Source organism: Microcaecilia unicolor, chromosome 2 (assembly GCF_901765095.1).
Source record: "Microcaecilia unicolor chromosome 2, aMicUni1.1, whole genome shotgun sequence".
Classification (NCBI taxonomy): domain Eukaryota; kingdom Metazoa; phylum Chordata; class Amphibia; order Gymnophiona; family Siphonopidae; genus Microcaecilia; species Microcaecilia unicolor.
Genome location: NC_044032.1, coordinates 616,205,356 through 616,226,003, shown reverse-complemented (window position 1 = coordinate 616,226,003; position 20,648 = coordinate 616,205,356). Strand labels below are relative to the sequence as shown.

The window sequence follows — 20,648 nt, the reverse complement described above, 5'->3', positions numbered from 1 at the left end:
TAGGACAAGAGCGAGGATCTAGGGCCTTGCTGTCACACCAGACGGCAAACCTCCTCCAATGAAAGAAGTAACTTTTCTTAGTGGAGTCTTTCCTGGAAGCAAGCAAGATGCGGGAGACACCCTCTGACAGACCCAAAGAGGCAAAGTCTACGCCCTCAACATCCAGGCCGTGAGAGCCAGAGACTGGAGGTTGGGATGCAGAAGAGCCCCTTCGTCCTGCGTGATGAGGGTCGGAAAACACTCCAATCTCCACGGTTCTGCGGAGGATAACTCCAGAAGAAGAGGGAACCAGATCTGACGCGGCCAAAAAGGAGCAATCAGAATCATGGTGCCTCGGTCTTGCTTGAGTTTCAACAAAGTCTTCCCCACCAGAGGGATGGGAGGATAAGCATACAGCAGGCCCTCCCCCCAATCCAGGAGGAAGGCATCCGATGCCAGTCTGCCGTGGGCCTGAAGCCTGGAACAGAACTGAGGGACTTTGTGGTTTGCTCGAGATGCAAAGAGATCCACCAAGGGGGTGCCCCACTCTTGGAAGATCTGATGCACCACTCGGGAATTGAGCGACCACTCGTGAGGTTGCATAATCCTGCTCAACCTGTCGGCCAGACTGTTGTTTACGCCTGCCAGATATGTGGCTTGGAGCACCATGCCGTTCCGGCGAGCCCAGAGCCACATGCTGACGGCTTCCTGACACAGGGGGCGAGATCCGGTGCCCCCCTGCTTGTTGACGTAGTACATGGCAACCTGGTTGTCTGTCTGAATTTGGATAATTTGGTGGGACAGCCGATCTCTGAAAGCCTTCAGAGCATTCCAGATCGCTCGCAACTCCAGAAGATTGATCTGTAGATCGCGTTCCTGGAGGGACCAGCTTCCTTGGGTGTGAAGCCCATCGACATGAGCTCCCCATCCCAGGAGGGACGCATCCGTGGTCAGCACCTTTTGTGGCTGAGGAATTTGGAAGGGACGTCCCAGAGTCAAATTGGAGCAAATCGTCCACCAATGTAGGGATTTGAGAAAACTCGTGGACAGGTGGATCACGTCCTCTAGACCCCCGGCGGCCTGATACCACTGGGAGGCTAGGGTCCATTGAGCAGATCTCATGTGAAGGCGGGCCATGGGAGTCACATGTACTGTGGAGGCCATGTGGCCCAGCAATCTCAACATCTGCCGAGCTGTGATCTGCTGGGACGCTCGCACCCGCGAGACGATGGACAACAAGTTGTTGGCTCTCGTCTCTGGGAGATAGGCGCGAGCCGTCCGAGAATCCAGCAGAGCTCCTATGAATTCGAGTCTCTGCACTGGGAGAAGGTGGGACTTTGGATAATTGATCACAAACCCCAGTAGCTCCAGTAGGCGAATAGTCATCTGCATGGACTGCAGGGCTCCTGCCTCGGATGTGTTCTTCACCAGCCAATCGTCGAGATATGGGAACACATGCACCCCCAGCCTGCGAAGCGCCGCTGCTACCACAGCTAGGCACTTGGTGAACACCCTGGGCGCAGAGGCGAGCCCAAAGGGTAGCACACAGTACTGGAAGTGGCGTGTGCCCAACTGAAATCGCAGATACTGTCTGTGAGCTGGCAGTATCGGGATGTGTGTGTAGGCATCCTTCAAGTCCAGAGAGCATAGCCAATCGTTTTGCTGAATCATGGGGAGAAGGGTGCCCAGGGAAAGCATCCTGAACTTTTCTTTTTCGATAAATTTGTTCAGGGCCCTTAGGTCTAGGATGGGACGCATCCCCCCTGTTTTCTTTTCCACAAGGAAGTACCTGGAATAGAATCCCAGCCCTTCTTGCCCGGATGGCACGGGCTCGACCGCATTGGCGCTGAGAAGGGCGGAGAGTTCCTCTGCAAGTACCTTCTTGTGCTGGAAGCTGTAAGACTGAGCTCCCGGTGGACAATTTGGAGGTTTTGAGGTCAAATTGAGGGTGTACCCCTGCCGGACTATTTGCAGAACCCACTGATCGGAGGTTATGAGAGGCCACCTTTGGTGAAAAACTTTCAACCTCCCTCCGACTGGCAGGTCGCCCAGCACGGACACTTGGATGTCGGCTATGCTCTGCTGGAGCCAGTCAAAAGCTCGCCCCTTGCTTTTGCTGGGGAGCCGCGGGGCCTTGCTGAGGCGCACGCTGCTGACGAGAGCGAGCGCGCTGGGGCTTAGCCTGGGCCGCAGGCTGTCGGGAAGGAGGATTGTACCTACGCTTGCCAGAAGAGTAGGGAACAGTCTTCCTTCCCCCGAAAAATCGTCTACCTGTAGAGGTAGAAGCTGAAGGCTGCCGGCGGGCGAATTTGTCGAATGCGGTGTCCCGCTGGTGGAGAGACTCTACCACCTGTTCGACTTTTTCACCAAAAATATTGTCCGCACGGCAAGGCGAGTCCGCAATCCGCTGCTGGATTCTATTCTCCAGGTCGGCGGCACGCAGCCATGAGAGCCTGCGCATCACCACACCTTGAGCAGCGGCCCTGGACGCAACATCAAAAGTGTCATAAACTCCTCTGGCCAGGAATTTTCTGCACGCCTTCAGCTGCCTGACCACCTCCTGAAAAGGCTTGGCTTGCTCAGGGGGAAGAGCATCAACCAAGCCCGCCAACTGCCGCACATTGTTCCGCATGTGTATGCTCGTGTAGAGCTGGTAAGACTGGATCTTGGACACGAGCATAGAGGAATGGTAGGCCTTCCTCCCAAAGGAGTCTAAGGTTCTAGCGTCCTTGCCCGGGGGCGCCGAAGCATGTTCCCTAGAACTCTTAGCCTTCTTTAGGGCCAAATCCACAACTCCAGAGTCATGAGGCAACTGAGTGCGCATCAGCTCTGGGTCCCCATGGATCCGGTACTGGGACTCGATCTTCTTGGGAATGTGGGGATTAGTTAATGGCTTGGTCCAGTTCGCAAGCAATGTCTTTTTCAGGACATGGTGCAAGGGAACAGTGGACGCTTCCTTAGGTGGAGAAGGATAGTCCAGGAGCTCAAACATTTCAGCCCTGGGCTCGTCCTCCACAACCACCGGGAAGGGGATGGCCGTAGACATCTCCCGGACAAAGGAGGCAAAAGACAGACTCTCGGGAGGAGAAAGCTGTCTCTCAGGAGAGGGAGTGGGATCAGACGGAAGACCCTCAGACTCCTCGTCAGAGAAATATCTGGGATCTTCCTCTTCCTCCCACGAGGCCTCACCCTCGGTGTCAGACACAAGTTCACGGACCTGTGTCTGCAACCTCGCCCTGCTCGACTCGGTGGAACCCCGTCCACGGTGGGGGCGTCGAGAGGTAGACTCCCTCGCCCGCATCGGCGAAGCTCCCTCCGCCGATGTAGTCGGGGAGCCTTCCTGGGAGGTGGCCGCGGTCGGCACCGCACGCGGTACCGACGTCGGGGACCTCAACCTGGGCGATGGGCCAGCCGGCACCGCGCTCGACGGTACCGGAGGCGCAAGCACCGCCGGTACCGGAGGGGTAGGGCGCAACAGCTCTCCCAGAATCTCTGGGAGAACGGCCCGGAGGCTCTCGTTCAGAGTGGCTGTAGAAAAAGGCTGAGAGGTCGATGCAGGCGTCGACGTCAGAACCTGTTCCGGGCGAGGAGGCTGTTCCGGGCTGTCCAGAGTGGAGCGCATCGACACCTCCTGAACAGAGGGTGAGCGGTCCTCTCGGTGCCGATGTCTACTGGGTGCCGAATCCCTCGGCGACCCAGAGCTCTCGGTGCCGACACGGGGAGGAGACCGGTGTCGATGCTTCTTCGACTTCTTCCGAAGCATGTCACCGGAACTCCCCGGCACCGACGAGGAGGACGTAGAATCCATCCGTCGCTTCCTCGGGGCCGAGACCGAAGAGGGTCGATCCCGGGGGGGCTGTACCGCAGGAGCCCTCAGGGTAGGAGGAGACCCACCCGAAGGCTCACCGCCACCAGCAGGGGAATGGACAGCCCTCACCTGCACTCCTGACGATGCACCTCCGTCCGACGACATCAGCAGACGAAGTCTCGGTACCACCGACGTCGATGCAGTCGCCCGATGCCTCGGCGCCGATGCAGAGGTCCGATGCCTCGATGCAGTCGATGGAGCGGCAGCCAAGGGAGATGGTCCGGACGCTGACGACGTCGATGCACTCGATGCCCCCGGTGCCGATGCCGACGAAGAGCCCAAGAACAAAACGTTCCACTGGGCTAATCTCGCTACCTGAGTCCGCCTTTGTAACAGGGAACACAGACTGCAGTTCTGAGGGCGGTGCTGGGCCCCTAGACACTGAAGACACGCAGAGTGCCTATCAGTGAGCGAGATTACCCGGGCGCACTGGGTGCACTTCTTGAAGCCGCTGGAAGGCTTCGATGTCATGGGCGGAAAAATCACGCCGGCGAAATCAAAAGCCGAAATGGCGAAAATTGAAGCACCAAATTTAGAGGGAGAAAATCTCGACCGAGGCCAAACTAGGCCTACCCCGACAACGAAAGAAAACTTACGGGGCAAAACTTGAAAAATACGGGAAGGGCAGAAAACCCGACAGGGTCTTCCGGAACACTTCCGGAGCGCTTCCCAAACTTTTTTAGAAGAAAATACACGAAAAACACGTCGAAAAGGACGCGCGAGGTCGACTCTCTGGGGCACGAACGGCGTAACACGACCGTACCGAGCGCGGACGAAAGAAGACTGGCCGGCTCGAGCCGGTTTCGGGCGGGAAGACGGCTGCGCATGCGCAGTGCGCATGGGCGCGCGAGGACTAGCAAAGGCCTTTGCTAGTAAACTTTCCGATGGAGGGGGCTGCCGAGGACGTCAACCCATCAGTGAGAACAAGCAGCCTGCTTGTCCTCGGAGAAAGATCTATTAAATAAATCCTTAAGAGGTCCCACCAGGATTTCTATGAGCTCCCTCAGTATCCTGGGATGTATTCCATCCAGCCCCATAGCTTTGCCCACTTTGAAATTTTCAAGTTTCTTCCATGAACGGTGCAATAGCTACTCCATTCCCGAATATACCCTTAGCAGCCGACTGAGGTCCTTCTCCAGGATATTTTTCCAAGTCTATCAATTTTTGATATACTACCTTCTATTGAAGCACAAATCAAGGTGGTCTGCATATATAACTATTCAGGTACTTGCACTGTCCCAGATGAGCTCACAATCTAAGTATATTCTACTTGGGGCAAAGGAGGGCTAAGTGATTTGCCCAGGGTCACACGGAGCTGCAGAGAGTTTAACCTGGTTTCTCAGGATCTTAACCCAATGCCGACCGTTAGGCAGCAGTAGAAATCGAATCTGGTTCCCCAGGTCCACATCCCACTGCACTAACCATTAGGCAAATCCTCCACTGAAGAGAAGTATTTGTTTAGCACTTCACTTTATCCTCGTCACTCTCCACATAGCTGATCTCAGCATCTTTCAGTCTTACAATTCCATTCTTAGCTTTTCTGGTTTCCCCAACATATCTGAAAAAGGTCTTTTCACCTCTCTTTACATCTTTAGCCATTTTTTTTCTTCCGCTTGTGCTTTCACTACCATTTTGCCAAAATCAGCATGTCTGAAATCCAGTACTTTGAGTTTAGTGAGTCTGCGTTCCACTTTTCCTCTCATCTCAAACCATATTGTGTAATGATCATTATTGCCTATGTGAGCACCCACCCAGATGCTGGAAACACTTCTTTCAGCTTTGAGCACTAGATTAAGACTTGCCCCTTCCTTCTTGAGTTCTGTCACCATTTTTCTGAGCAAAGCACTTTGACAGGCATCCACGATCTCTTTGCTTCTTTCTGATTCTGCTGATAGGATGTTCCAATCCACAACAGGCAGGCTGAAATCTCTCAGCAACAGTGCCTCCTCTTTCATGCCAAGCTTATGAATACCTTCTATCAGGTCCTTGTCCAGCTTCTCCATTTGTGCCGGAGCTCTGTAGATAATACCTGCTTGGATACAGATACTATCTTCTCTTTCCAGGGCGATCCACATAGCTTCTTTCTTTCCCCAGGGCCCCTGTATTTCAGACACACTATTATTTTTCCATACAGTACCACTCCACCTCTTCGGCCCTCCCCATCCTTCCTAAAAAAAAATTATAGCCCACTATAGGTTGCATCACATTCCTGGGAATCATTGAACCACGTCTGTGTAATAGCAACAATATCAAAGTTTTCCTCAAACATCAGGGTTTGCAAATCTTGTAACATTGACATTAATAGCCACACCTCATTGTTTGCAAAGGGATGATAAATTCAACAGTAGATTTGGCCCATCTCTCACAACCCTTTTCATGATATTTGGGTTGCTCCTCGACAATGAATAACAAATGAAAACGTTGAGTAGACCTAAGCTTGCGAGTTACCCACTTGTGTGCCTAACTCAGTCCTGTCTGTCAATGCAAAAAGCACTGTTGCTCATCTAACACAGATGTTTTCTGCAGACACCAGATTGATCAGGCACGCAGTTCCCTCCCCTCCTCCCTAAGAGTTGTGTTCATTCTTCAGATATGGTACTGATCAAGGAAATCCATGCTGTGCATGAGAAAGGCTGCATGTGCTCAGAATTTTGCACTGAGTTCTGAGCACTTGGATAGTGTGATATCGTCTACTTGTGTGCCTGATCAAACCTGATGTCCATAGACAATACCAGTTACAGGTAAGAAACAATAAAACTGGAAAATGAGAGCTGCTTCCAGTTATCAGTTCTCAAATATCACTCCCAAACTCTGATTTTATTTGCTCATAATTTTAATCCTGTATCGTTAACTTGGAGAGTTTTCAGATATAACCTCAAGTACAGAACAAAAACTCATAGCTCTTCAGAAAACACAGTTTCAAAGACTCAGAAAGATATTTGTGTGTTTTGTAAACTGGATATGGTCTTTAGAAAAACTGATTCAGAAAATAAGAATGCAATTGCTGAACAATAAAAACACTGATAGTTTCCTATGGATTTATGAGTACAATCTACAACTATTCTGTTTCACAAATACTTCAACTTTATACCTAGATGGTTTGACAAAGCAGGCTAACTGGATTTCTGAGGCTTGTTTTGAATACACAAGTATTTTGCGTTTAAGATGTAATGGTAAAAGGGAAAAAAAATGTTAGCCAGTTCTCTTCATTAAATTCATCACTACACAAAATCACATCACATTAAAAACAGATTTACCCAGAAACACTGTTGCTATAAAAAAAAAAGGACAAAGAAAAGAAACAAAATTACACCAATTATTTTAAGTTCTACTGAACCTGCGTATTCTCTTATATTCCACATTTATAGGACAAGGACCAGTGCTTAGGAAAAGCATGTGCAATTTTATTGTTTGCAGCTGGAGGGAAAAAAAAAAGCATTCAAGCTGTTCCTTCTAATCAACGATGCCATGCCATGCATGTAGTGCTTGCATAAATCGAAGGCATGAAATGTCAGGCATGCCCCACTCCAGTGATCATCATGCAATTAACTAAAAAGATATGCACTTCAGCTCCATAGGAACTTGTCACCAAAACCATTAATGTAATAAATAGTAGAAGACTATTTTCATTTTTGACAAAACAGAACTACGGATATCTGACAGCATCTGTTTACACACACACAAAAAAAAGGCCAACCAGTTAAGGATAAAGCCAAAATGTGTTATTCAACAACATACTATATGTATCCTTCCAAGGTCAACATATCAAGTGCATTATTACTCCTAAGAACTCCAGGAGGCGGCTTTCCTTGGAGCAATACAACTATGGAGATGAGCACTAGCAATAAATCTGAGTCTCTGCGATCACCACCAATATACACCCTGGCTTAGGAGGGAGGTTCATTTAGGTGCAACACTAACTCATTTTGAGACATTACAATGAATGAGAAATGACCTTTAACACAGCCACTTACACAAAACATGCTTTTATCTTTTAAATATTTTCAGATTTAAGATATAAAAACTGCATCTTCCAGAAACACATCAGCAATCAGGCATATATTTTTCTGGGTACTCCATTCTAAAGCACATGCATGCATATTTTCAGTAGAGAAAGCACCGAGATTGCCCAACATTTTTACAACCATTTAAAGTAGAAATAAAGATCAGTAAGTTGTAGTTGATATATTGATCAAACTTTTAAAATATTTCTAGCACCCTAATATGTTTAGGATTTGGACTTAAGAAAAAGAGAACCGTAAACAAATTTAACATTTTTAAAAAACTGTTATTTATCGATTTGAAATATACTATCTAGTAATAAACTTGTACAGAAAAGCTGATTAAGAAAAAGAATAGGAATACAATCCTTCTCTCTATACAATAGATAAGAAATAAATGAAAAATACCAGCACCAGTCCACAATTTCGCAGATCTACTTTATAAGGAAAATTGGAAATTTAAAGCAAATCATAAAGCCACATAAGAGAAGCTGGGAACAATTACATCCTTAAACCCACTGACAGAACCATTAGAGGGGCTCATATTCAACAGACCCTTTACTGTCAAAAATGAAGTCAGGTGAGAGGGTTCCCAAAATGCATACTTACGAGACTGAGTGCACATTTGCAAAGAAATTTAAAAAAGAAAAGAAAGCTCCCATCTGTAACACAGCGGGGTTCAACAACAAGAATCTGTTTAAATGGTACAGAGTCCCATTTTTTATTGCTAATACTTCCAAACAATTAGGGGCAAACTAAAAATGATGGATTTGGTTTCTACTAAAATCAAATCAGTGGCTGAAATCTGCTGCTCAGTTTCAGCTGGAACCAAAGCCAAAACCATCGTGCCCATCCACCCTGACCCATCCTACTCTCACCCCTCCCCTCCCAGGCAGAAGACAGGTCTCTCTTGGCCATTGCTATCGCTGTCTACCCCCACCTCTGGCAGAGACCTGGCCTCCCGGTACTACCTTAAACAACCCTGATGGTGGTCTAGTGGCCTCTTCAGGGGCAGGAACGAACTCCACTCATTCTTGTCTGGTGCCACTGCTCAGTCAAAATAGCTGTTGAGACTGCCGCAGGAGGCCCCATCAGCCATTTTGAGACGGAACCAGCATAAGCAACTGGAGAATGAAACTGGCATAAGCAGGAGAAATCTCAAAACGGCTGCCATAGCCTCCTCTAGCAGTCTTTGCAAGTCTGCCACTGGAAGTCTTGGCAGCCATTTCAACTGAGCAGTGGAACCAGGCAGGAAAGAGTGGGCTTCATTCTTGCCCTCCCAAAAGACCAACAAGGCCTTTTAACGTGGGTCTGAGGAGGGACTACAGGTGATCGGGAAGATGAGGGAAGGGAGGCGGAGGGTGTGGAGTTTCCATTGAAACCCGAACCTGAATTTCGGACCAGTTTGAGTGCCAAAACTGAAACACCATCGGCCTCTACATACAATACTGCTGTAACATTTCCTTTGAAAATTTCTTAACATGGGGAAAGTTTAAAAAACTCAAATTACAACTTCTCATACAGAGTTTCCTGGCGTTTCCATTTTTTTACTTTTCCCTAGAAATATATTCAATACAGGAAGATTAAACAGCTTGCAATTGAGATATAGCCTGAGGTTCATCTAAGTCTCTTCCTGCAGCAGTAGTTAATTCCAACAAAGAAGATTCATTTTTAGTTATCCCACATTCCTAACTTTTAATCTGATGTGCCATATCTTTTGTAATTAGAATAGTCTTGATTAAAGAAGAGAGAGATAGCCAGATTGATTCCTTGTGAACCACCTCTGTTTCATTCTCAGGCTGAACCAGGATCTGTTCTGGGGACCTCTCCCTCTAGGGCTGCTCCACTCCAGTTGCACCAGCTGATCTTTCTGCAGCTTCTCTACCCAGCAAAGTGCATCGCAACTCCCCCCCCCTGCATGCAACAGTTTCCTACAGCCTCTCCAACAGCAGCAACCTATTCGGTGAGTCTGCTGCTACTGGCTGTATTGGTGGGCTCCTATTATACATCATTTAACGTATTCCATCTTTCAATCTGATTTGAAATGGACTATGCCACCGTTTCCCAAGTCCAGTCCTAGAGTACTCCTTGCCAGTCAGGTTTTCAGGATATCCACAATGAACATGCATGAAAAAGATTTGCATAAAATGGAGACAGTATATGCAAATCAAGTTCATGAATTTTCATTATGGATATCCTCAAAACTTGGTACTCAAACACTGGACTTGGGAAACACTGGACTATGCCATAATAAAAGTTAATAAGCACAAATACTACCTCACTTGGACTAATGGAATATCCTTTTTTAGGGACATTAGCTCTAAATATTCTAAAAATTGCAACTTGTTCAAAACATTGCAGCCAGATTGATCTTTAAACTTAGCAGGAAATCTAGACTGCCCCCACTTGACACTTCGCCTATTAGATTGTAAGCTCTTTTGAGCAGGAACAGAGCTTTTGTTAAACTGTACAGCGCTGCGTAACCCTAGTAGCGCTCTAGAAATGTTAAGTAGCAGTAGTAGTAGTGTTTCATCATAATTAAACTTACACTGGCTTCCTGTTAGGGAAACAATTAATTTCAAAGCAGAACGTTTGCTCTTTCAAATACTATACTGATTAAAACACTGTCAGTTTCTATGTATTTTCATCCCATCTAAGAGACCAGTTGACCCTGTAGCCACCCTGTTTTAAAAATGTTGAATTTTTAAAACTCTTCTCTTCATCTACGGCAATCTCATTATGGAATGCTTTTCGTAAATGTATTAAAACAGAGAGCAGTTACTTACTATTTAGGAAAAATATTAAAACACTAGTAAAAGAGGCCCGTTTCCAACAGAAAGGAAACGGGCACTAGCAAGGTTCCAGGGCCCCCCTCCCCCCTCCTCCGAGTTCCATGCCCCCCCCACCTTCCCCCCCCCCCCAAATCTATTTCTTTCCAATTCCACAGATGGATGTTTCCAGTCCTTATCCAGGAGGTTGAAATCTCCCAGCAATAGCACCTCTCTTTTCTTTCCCAAATTTTGGATACCTGTAACCAGATCTTTATCTAGTTCTTGTGTCGGAGTCTGTAGACAACACCCATGTGGACAGAGGTTCCATCATTTCTTTTCAAGGTAATCCATATCACTTCTTCCTTTCCCCAGGCCCCTGGTAATTCAGTCGCTGTGATATTGTTTCTCACATATAGAGCTACTCCTCTACCTTTACGACCATCTCTATCCTTCCGAAATAGATTGTTGCCTGGTACGTTTGCATCCCATTCATGGGATTCATTGAACCATGTCTCTGCGATAGCAATATTGTCTAAGTCTGCCTCTAACATCAGGGCTTGCAGATCATGAACTTTGCTGCATACACTGTGAACATTTGTGGTCATTGCTTTCCAGCTACATTTCATTGGCAGTCTCATCTTCTGTTTAGTTTTTTTTGTTTGGTCTCACTTCCTGCTGTGTTGGTAAGAAAATGATTTGCTAAGAAGAAATTTGCTAAGATTGTTGTTGTTTTCATTGTTTTCTTTACTACTGTCACATCTTGTCTTTAGCTAGGGGTGACCACTGGAAATGACCTGCCTCCATATGCCACCCCTGCCTTCTACCTTAAATGCCTAGAAACATATTGTCTGAATTTCTCACCGATTTTTTTTTTTTTACTGCCACAGTGAGATGTAGTACATCGTTACAATATAGACTTTTGTTTTTCCATGTACTACCCCAGTCTCCTATGTACCTACAACCTTCTTGATAACACCAGGCTTTGAGCCACCTATTGAAATTCTCAGTATTTTGTAAGCTTTTCTCTCCCTTTCCAAAAGTAGGTAGCTCTTAAAAAGCTGCTGTTTGTACCAAAGGTTTTACCCCCTCCCCAACTCCTGAAAAGCTCTTTGTGCTGCAAGTGGGGTATTATTGGCCAGGTCATTTGTTCCCAGGTGGACATTATTTTATATTATCAAATTATAAATTATTATAAAATTATTTTATATAAATTGAATAAAATTGGACTGATGACGATAAGAGGTATGTAAAAATAGTCAGAATACAACCAAGAGGTGGACTCCTTTCACCTTACTACTACTATTTAGCATTTCTATAGCGCTACAAGGCATACGCAGCGCTGCACAAACATAGAAGAAAGACAGTCCCTGCTCAAAGAGCTTACAATCTAATAGACAAAAAATAAATAAAGTAAGCAAATCAAATCAATTAATGTGAACGGGAAGGAAGAGAGGAGGGTAGGTGGAGGCGAGTGGTTACAAGTGGTTACGAGTCAAAAGCAATGTTAAAGAGGTGGGCTTTCAGTCTAGATTTAAAGGTGGCCAAGGATGGGGCAAGACGTAGGGGCTCAGGAAGTTTATTCCAGGCGTAGGGTGCAGCGAGACAGAAGGCGCGAAGTCTGGAGTTGGCAGTAGTGGAGAAGGGAACAGATATGAAGGATTTATCCATGGAGCGGAGTGCACGGGAAGGGGTGTAGGGAAGGACGAGTGTGGAGAGATACTGGGGAGCAGCAGAGTGAATACATTTATAGGTTAGTAGAAGAAGTTTGAACAGGATGCGAAAACGGATAGGGAGCCAGTGAAGGGTCTTGAGGAGAGGGGTAGTATGAGTAAAGCGACCCTGGCGGAAGATGAGACGGGCAGCAGAGTTTTGAACCGACTGGAGAGGGGAGAGGTGACTAAATGGGAGGCCAGCAAGAAGCAGATTGCAGTAGTCTAAACGAGAGGTGACAAGGGTGTGGATGAGGGTTTTGGTAGAGTGCTCGGAAAGAAAGGGGTGGATTTTACGGATGTTGTAAAGAAAGAAACGACAGGTCTTGGCGGTCTGCTGGATATGAGCAGAGAAGGAGAGAGAAGAGTCAAAGATGACCCCAAGGTTTCGAGCTGAGGAGACAGGGAGAATGAGAGAGCCATCAACAGAAATAGAAAACGGGGGGAGCGGGGAGGTGGGTTTGGGGGGGAAAATGAGAAGCTCGGTTTTGGTCATATTTAATTTCAGGTGGCGTTGAGACATCCAGGCAGCAATGTCAGACAAGCACGCTGAAACTTTGGTTTGGATGCAAGGTGAGATATCAGGGGTAGAAAGGTAGATTTAGGAGTCATCAGCATAGAGATGGTAGGAAAAGCCATGGGATGAGATTAATGAACCAAGGGAAAAAGTGTAGATAGAAAAGAGGAGGGGACCAAGAACAGAACCCTGAGGTACGCTGACAGGCAGAGGGATAGAAGTAGAAGAGGATCCACCAGAGTGAACACTAAAGGTGCGGAGGGAGAGGTAGGAAGAGAACCAGGAAAGGACAGAGCCCTGGAATCCAAGTGAGGACAGGGTATCGAGAAGTATGCTGTGATCGACAGTGTCAAAAGCAGCGGAAAGATCAAGAAGAATGAGGATGGAATATTGACCTCTGGATTTAGCCAGTAATAGGTCATTGGAGACTTTAGTAAGTGCAGTTTCGGTTGAGTGGAGAGGGTGAAAACCAGATTGTAATGGGTCAAGAATAGCACGTGAGGAGAGGAAATCAAGGCAGCGGCGGTGAACAGCACGCTCAAGTAATTTGGAGAGAAAAGGAAGGAGGGAGATGGGTCGGTAATTAGAGGGACAAGTAGGGTCAAGTGAAGGCTTCTTAAGGAGAGGTGTGACCACAGCATGTTTAAAGGCAGCAGGGACAGTCGCAGTGGAAAGTGAGAGGTTGAGAATGTGACAGATAAAAGGAATAAGAGTAGGAGAGATGGCATTAAGAAGGTGGGTGGGAATGGGATCAGAGGAACAGGTGGTACATTTTGAGGAAGAAAGGAGAAGTGTAGTTTCCTCAATAGTAACTTCAGGAAAGGAGGAAAGGGAATGAGGGGAAGGAGAGAGAGGGGAACGGACTAGTGGAGGGAGAGCTGGTGAAGTAGAGAAAGCAAGGTTTATCTTTTGAACCTTGTTGTGAAAGAATTCAGCAAGGGTCTGAGGAGATAATGAAGGGGGAGTTGGGGGAGGGGGCACCTTGAGGAGAGAGTTCAATGTGGTGAAGAGAAGTCGAGGATTAGAGCCAAGAGAGTTGGTCAGTTGGATATAATAATCCTGTTTGGCACGTAAAAGAGCAGATTGGAAGGAGGTCAGCATGAACTTAAAGTGAAAGAAATCAGCAAGGGCCCGAGATTTCCGCCAGAGGCGTTCAGCGGAGCGGGTACAGGAACGTAGGTAGCGGATATTAGAAGTCAGCCAAGGTTGGGGTTTTGTACGCCTTACAGGGCGGGTCATCAAAGGTGCAAGAGTGTCTAAGGCAGAGGATAGAGTTTTGTTGTAAGAAGAAACAGCCTCGTTGACAGATGTGGATGGAGCCACAGTAGAGAGGAGGTTTGAAACATGGGAGGATAGAGATGAAGGGTCAATATCGAGAAGATTCCTAGATAAATTAGATAGGATAGGACGGGACTGGGAGGGAGGAGATTTAAGTGTGAAAGTTATAAGATGGTGATCAGAGGAGGGATGATCAGAGGCAAGGAAACTAGAAGGTGAACAGTTGGAGGAGAAGATGAGATCAAGACAGTGACCATTTTGATGAGTGGGGGAGGTGGAGCAGAGTTGGAGATTAAAGGACGACGTTAAAGCGAGTAATGTTCCTTTAAAAATATTACTGTTATAGTGATTCTAAGAGAACTTTTTGATTAAATATTTGTATATGAAGTTCCTCTGATATAGAGACTTTGTGACCACATTTTTTGGATAGTCTATTTTAGTCAGAGATACATTTTTTTCCCTGACTGGAAGCAGGCAAATGTTCATTCCTACCTGAAGGACCCTAAGGCAGATACTACTATCACATCTAATTCTCAATATATTTTAAACTACCATTTATTGCAAAAGTTGTTAAGAAAATTGTCATAAGCCTGCTCTCATTTTATCTATACAAAACTAACATTCTGCATCCAAAGTAGATTGGTTTCCAGCTTCATAATTGTACTGCGTATACCCTTCTTGCTTTGCTTGAGTTGATCAGAATCTCACATGGAAAGAGGTCCTATTACACTCATTAGACCTCTCTGCTTGGTGTCATATTCAGCTTGGTGTCATTCATACTTTTTAAAAGGCTTTCTGATCTTCCTATCTCTGGGTCCACGCCTACCTGGAAAATAGGTCTTTTAAGGTCTGCTGGTCTCAGTCCACTTCCATTTATTAAATTTTACCTTGTGGAGTACCTCAGGGTTCAATGCTAGGCCTAATTCTCTAATTTCTTCTTGAACTTATTGTAATTTGTGTTATATTCTGTACAGTATGTTTTATTCACTTTATTGTTTGTTTGTAAGCTACATTGAACTTGAGTCTATTTCAGGCTAATGTGGGGTATAAATATCAAGAATGAATAAATAAATACTATAGCTTTGATTCTGTACAGAACACTTTTCGCACATCTTTTATTGTACACCGATTAGATTTGCTCTGATTAATGGTATCAAATACAAGTAAAATGTGAAATCACTACACTCAATTTCAGCCTGTTAGTCTCTAACCAGCATACAACTGCAGATAAATTATTCTTCATCTGTACCACAACCAAGCTTTGGCAATAATCCACCTGGCTACTAGCTGAATGCAATCTGACTATAAAAATGACACCACCATCCATTAACCAAAACCAAAGCAACCAATAAGCTTAGGTAACCACTGAATAATAAAAGACAATTTCTGTAATCTCCCAGGTGGCTGACCATCACCACCAGGGTGACCTTAAACTTGCTAGCCACAAGGTGAATGCTACTTACCAAAGACGCTGAAACAGTTTTGATAAAGTGACCCTTATAAAAATCTGACTGTAAGGAATGGATAATCCCTTTCCTCCCACAATATTCCACACAACCAGGAAATGGGAAACAAACTGATAAGAAGATAAGCAATATTCATCTAGACTAGCCTTTTTTTTGTGGTTGAACCCACTATCTGGAATGCCCTTCCTCAACTACTGAGACAAGAGAAAGATTTTCTAAGTTCCAGAGTTGGCCAGGGTACTTGGTGGGATTTTGGTTGGGCTGCTGCAGACTAAGAATTTGTAAATAAAGTGCCCCTCATGACAATAAAGCAGAAGTTAATGGAATCACTAATTGATATGAAGTGATGCTTTCTTTGAAGAAATGCTTCATCCTACAAGTTCAACACAAAATAAAAACTAATTTGTACACTTCAGAACAAATCCCTGCCTTAATATCTACAAATCATATTTAACCAGGCAGAAACACAAAAAACTCACCTCAAAATCAGCATGCCTATGAATGTCCTCTGCTCTCTGTCTGCTGAGGATAAATTCTGCTTCATTGGCAACTCTCACTAGGTGGTCTTTCATGGTTTGGCTCAGCAATCTAGAACAGAAAATATTACACACACAGGTGATGCATCAGTGTTCATACACAGTACAATATGGAGTAAGCACACCTCTGATCCTAAATAGGACAGTAGTATTGCAATTTGCAGGGCTAAGCCAATTTTTTTAGAACATTTAAAAAAAACTATTTTTGCTTTCATGTCTACCATAGACTTTAGCTTCTTTAAACATTTGAATTGCTTATATTATTTATTTTAGTTACTCACTACATAAAACTTCTCATAGTACTGCAAAGTTGTCCCTCAAAAGAAGTAAAATACCTAAGAGATCCACACACATATACACACATCTGATTATTCCTTAAACTGTTGTTTTGTCAGGGTAAAGATAATGCATTTTGATACACCACCTTTCCATAGTACAATCAAAATGGTTTACATATTATGTGCACATACGTTTTGTGCCATTAATATTTATCTGTATATCAACACTAATAAAAGTTAGGAAAACCCCAGGGCAATATAACTAGCCCCACAAGACCCAGAAATGATTTCTTTTAGATTAAGCAAAGGGATCTGTTGAGAGGTTCTTAACTATCTGTGAGATCTAGAACTATGGAATCTTGCAATAAAAGGTTCAAATCCCATCACTATTAGCAGGTGTGAAAAACATATTTCCCATTTTAAAAAGGGGTAGCCTTGTTAATCTGGTACAATAAAATTGACATTGGCAGATGTCATCTTATAGACTAACCAATTTATTGAGGCATGACCTCCTTTCATGGACTCAGTCATCAAAATTTAATGCCTCAAAAAATTGGTTTGTCCATAAGATGTCACCTGCTTATGCAAGATTTTTGCAGGCTAAGGAACATATATGATCCAACACTATCATATCATACCTGAACTACTCTTATATTGATCCAATACAAAGAATCAGAAAACACAAAGAATCTAGATTTCTCCAGTATTAATATGGCTACTAAAAATCTGCTCAGAAACACAGAGACTGATGACTTCAACCTACCCATTTTCCCTACTTCAATATTAGACAATACCTGATTTCAAGCTTTAGCCTCATTTTTCTACCACTAACAATTATCTTTGCAGGTCCAATAGATTCTTCAAATACAATATGTTTTTTTTTAAATCTCTACCGCTCCGCTTAGTACTGCTGCTTTGGACAGGCCTTGTTACAATGTTTGCCAATCTCAAGGTCATTAACTATCAATTATCTCTAAGCCACAAGATTATATTTCTTTAAAAACATATTACAAATCCAACTCTGCCATTTATTGCCACAGTCTCACTTAAGATCCCAAACTGAGCAGTGTGGGGGAAGAGGGTGGGACCAACGTGACAGGCTGGCTGAAATTGAGCAAAACACAGAGCATTGTGGAAAATTCAAGTTCATTCTGCGGTAATGTCTCCAAATGAAAGGAATAAGCTTTAATACTTTTAAATCAAGTCAGTGGTGCCACATTGCTTTTCTCCAAGTACATTTTGTGTTGCTCAAGGGATTTTTTTCTCTCTCCATATGTTATGCAGCATAGCCATTTGGTACAAACACTTCTATTCACAATGCTATTCTTGTATTTTTCTCATGTCCAGTTTTCTTGCTTGAAGCATTTTATCTTTAGAAACGGAAATGTCACAGTTTATCACAATTTTCTCAGGGTCATGATCCCAGTGTTTTTCTACTACAGCAGTGCTATATAGTTTACATAGCTTTCACTGGATGAGTTGTGTTAATATATTGTGCCTTTGCCTGCAGACATTGGAATATTGCATCCAGTGAGATGTGTACCTATTTCCAGCTCTGCACTACAGTTTTACCAGGTTTTGCAAGCTGGCTAAGAACATATCACCCACTGTGCTGAAATTACCACTTTCATATCTTTACATTTATGTTCATCTCGTCCTTATTTTTCTTCATTGTAACATTACAATGAAAAGTAAGAAACATCCAAAATTTTAAAAATAAGGAAAAACAACAGGAACACAAAAGAACAAACAGAAAGAAAAGCAAAACATGGCAGATATCTTATAGTTTTTAAACCTCTTAATTACTATTCAGTCCACTGTAAACTATGAATTTAAATCATGTGATTAAGAGGAAGAAAAGTTTCTATTGTAAGTTGCTATCGAAGTCCTCTCCAGCACATCCTAATTTGTCTTGCCATACACAGGACACAAACCATACACAGGATACAAACTAAGGCCAGTGCCCAGCACTGGCCTTAGTTTCTAACAGCAGGAGATGCCATCTAGGCACCACTCAACACAACCAACATGCATGCAGTTATTTAATTTTTATTTTTAAACCATCCTCTTTCTAATTTGGGATCCTCTGTGCTCATTTCATGTCTTTCTGAATTCTGTCACCACTTCTGTCTCCACAGCTTCCCTAGGGAGGGCATTCCAAGCATCAACCACTCTCTCCATGAAAAAGTATTTCCTGACATTACTCCTAAGTCTACCACCTCACAATATCAATTTGTGACCCCTAGTTTTACCATTTCCCCATCTCTGAAAAAGGTCTATTTACATATTAATAACTTATAAGTATTTCAACATTTATCATATCTTTCCTATCCATTCTGTCCTCTATGATGTACATATTCAGTTCTTCCAGTCTTCTCTCATACATCTCTTGGTACAAACCCCATACCATCTTTGTCACCTTCCTCTGAAGTTCTTCAAATCTTTATGTCCTTAGCAAGACCGCCTCCAAAACTGAATACAATATTCCAAGTAGGATCATTAACACCTCCTTTCTTCGGCTGGTTATGACTCTTCTTTATGCAGCAACTGCCTTGTCACACTGTTTCGTTGCTTTGAGATCCTCAGACACTATCACCCCAATGTCCCTCTCCTTGTCTGTGCATATCAGCCTCTCACCTCCTAGCACATACAGCTCCCTAGGATTTCTACTCCAAGTGCATCACTTGGCACTTCTTTGCATTAAATTTTAACTGCCAAACATTAACCCATTCCTCTAATTTCTGCGGATCATTTTTCATGTTATCCACTCCCTCCAGGGTGTCCACTTTATTGCAAATCTTGGTATCATCCGCAAAAAGGTAAGCTTTAAGTTTCCAACCCTTCAGCAATATCACTCACAAAACATATTGAATAGCATAGGCCCCAGCACTGATCCTTGAAGCACACCAGTTCTCATCTTTCTTTCCTCCTAGTGAATTCCATAATCCACCACTCTCTGATATCCGTCAACCAGTTTCTAATCAAGTTCATCACTCTGGGTGCTAAGCAGCCCATCAAGTTTATTCAAGAGTCTTCTATAAGAAACTGTGTCACAGGCTTTTCTGAAATCCAAGTAAACTATATCTAGCACGTGCCCTTGATCCAATTCTCTGGTCACCCAAAGAAATCAGATTTGTTTGGCATGATTTATCTTTGGTAAATCCATGTTGCCTCAGATCTTGTAACCCATTGGATTCCAGGAAATTCACTAGCCTTTCTTTCAGACACCACTTCTATTACTTTGCCAATCACTGAAGTGAGGCTTACTGGCCTATAGTTTCCACTTCTTTTGTAAAGAGGGACCACCATCCACTCTTCTCCAATCCAGTCTCCAAATATTTATTCAATGAATCTTTAAGGGGACTTCCAGAACCTCCCTTTGTACTTTTTCAAAAAGTAAACAATCGATTTACATTTACTTGTTCTACTCCATTCAATATTTTACAGACCCCTCTCATATCCCTCACCACAGCTCTCTCTTCTCCAAGCTTAACAGCCCTATCCTCTTAAGCCTTTCCTCATAGGAGAGGAATTCCACCCCCTTAATCATTTTGGTCACCCTTCTTTGAACGTTTTTTATTTATGACATTTATATCCCGCATTATCCCAAACAAGTTCAGGATCAATGTGGCTAACAATAAACACCTACAAAAGTACAATACAATTAATATTAGCATATTTCTACTTCAACTATATCCGAGATACGGCAACCAGACTTGCACACAATACTTGAGGTGAGAACCCATGGAACAATATAGAGGCACTAATGTTCTTTGTCTTATTTTCTATCCTATTTATAATGTTTGTTTGGGTTTTTTGGCTGCTGCTGCAAACTGACCAATGCAATACTAGAACCAGTTCTACTGCACATCTTTATTTGCGACAGTGCAGAAGTATTTGAAGGCAAAATACCCTTTTTGCATGTTCTGCAAACAAGTATAACAGTATTACACAAGAAACTAAACATAGCAATCTTAAGCCAAACAGTGACTAGAAAGAATAAACATATCATGTGATACATCTTTCCTAAAAACAGAAAGACAAAAGTATTTTCAGTCCTAAGTTTTGTGTGCTCCCTGAGGTCTGTTTATATAGCTGCATGCCAGTCTGAGTTATTTGTCTAGTGAAGTCTTTACACCCACGCCACAGAACAAAGACAGTTGCAGATACTATAGCTCACCCATCACTCAGAAGCTTTTAACATCTTAAAATCCCAAACATGGTAGCATGAACCCAGCAAAACAA

The 20,648-nt window shown here is 44.1% G+C and overlaps 1 protein-coding gene across 1 annotated transcript in view; it reads right to left on the bottom strand.

Moving 5' to 3' along the window:
* LRBA (LPS responsive beige-like anchor protein) overlaps positions 1-20,648 on the bottom strand; it is a 1,257,537-nt gene that overhangs the window by 753,624 nt on the left and 483,265 nt on the right. Inside the window, 1 exon segment of the mRNA XM_030191657.1 lies at positions 16,069-16,177. Within this exon segment, the coding sequence (XP_030047517.1) occupies positions 16,069-16,177 (109 nt within the window).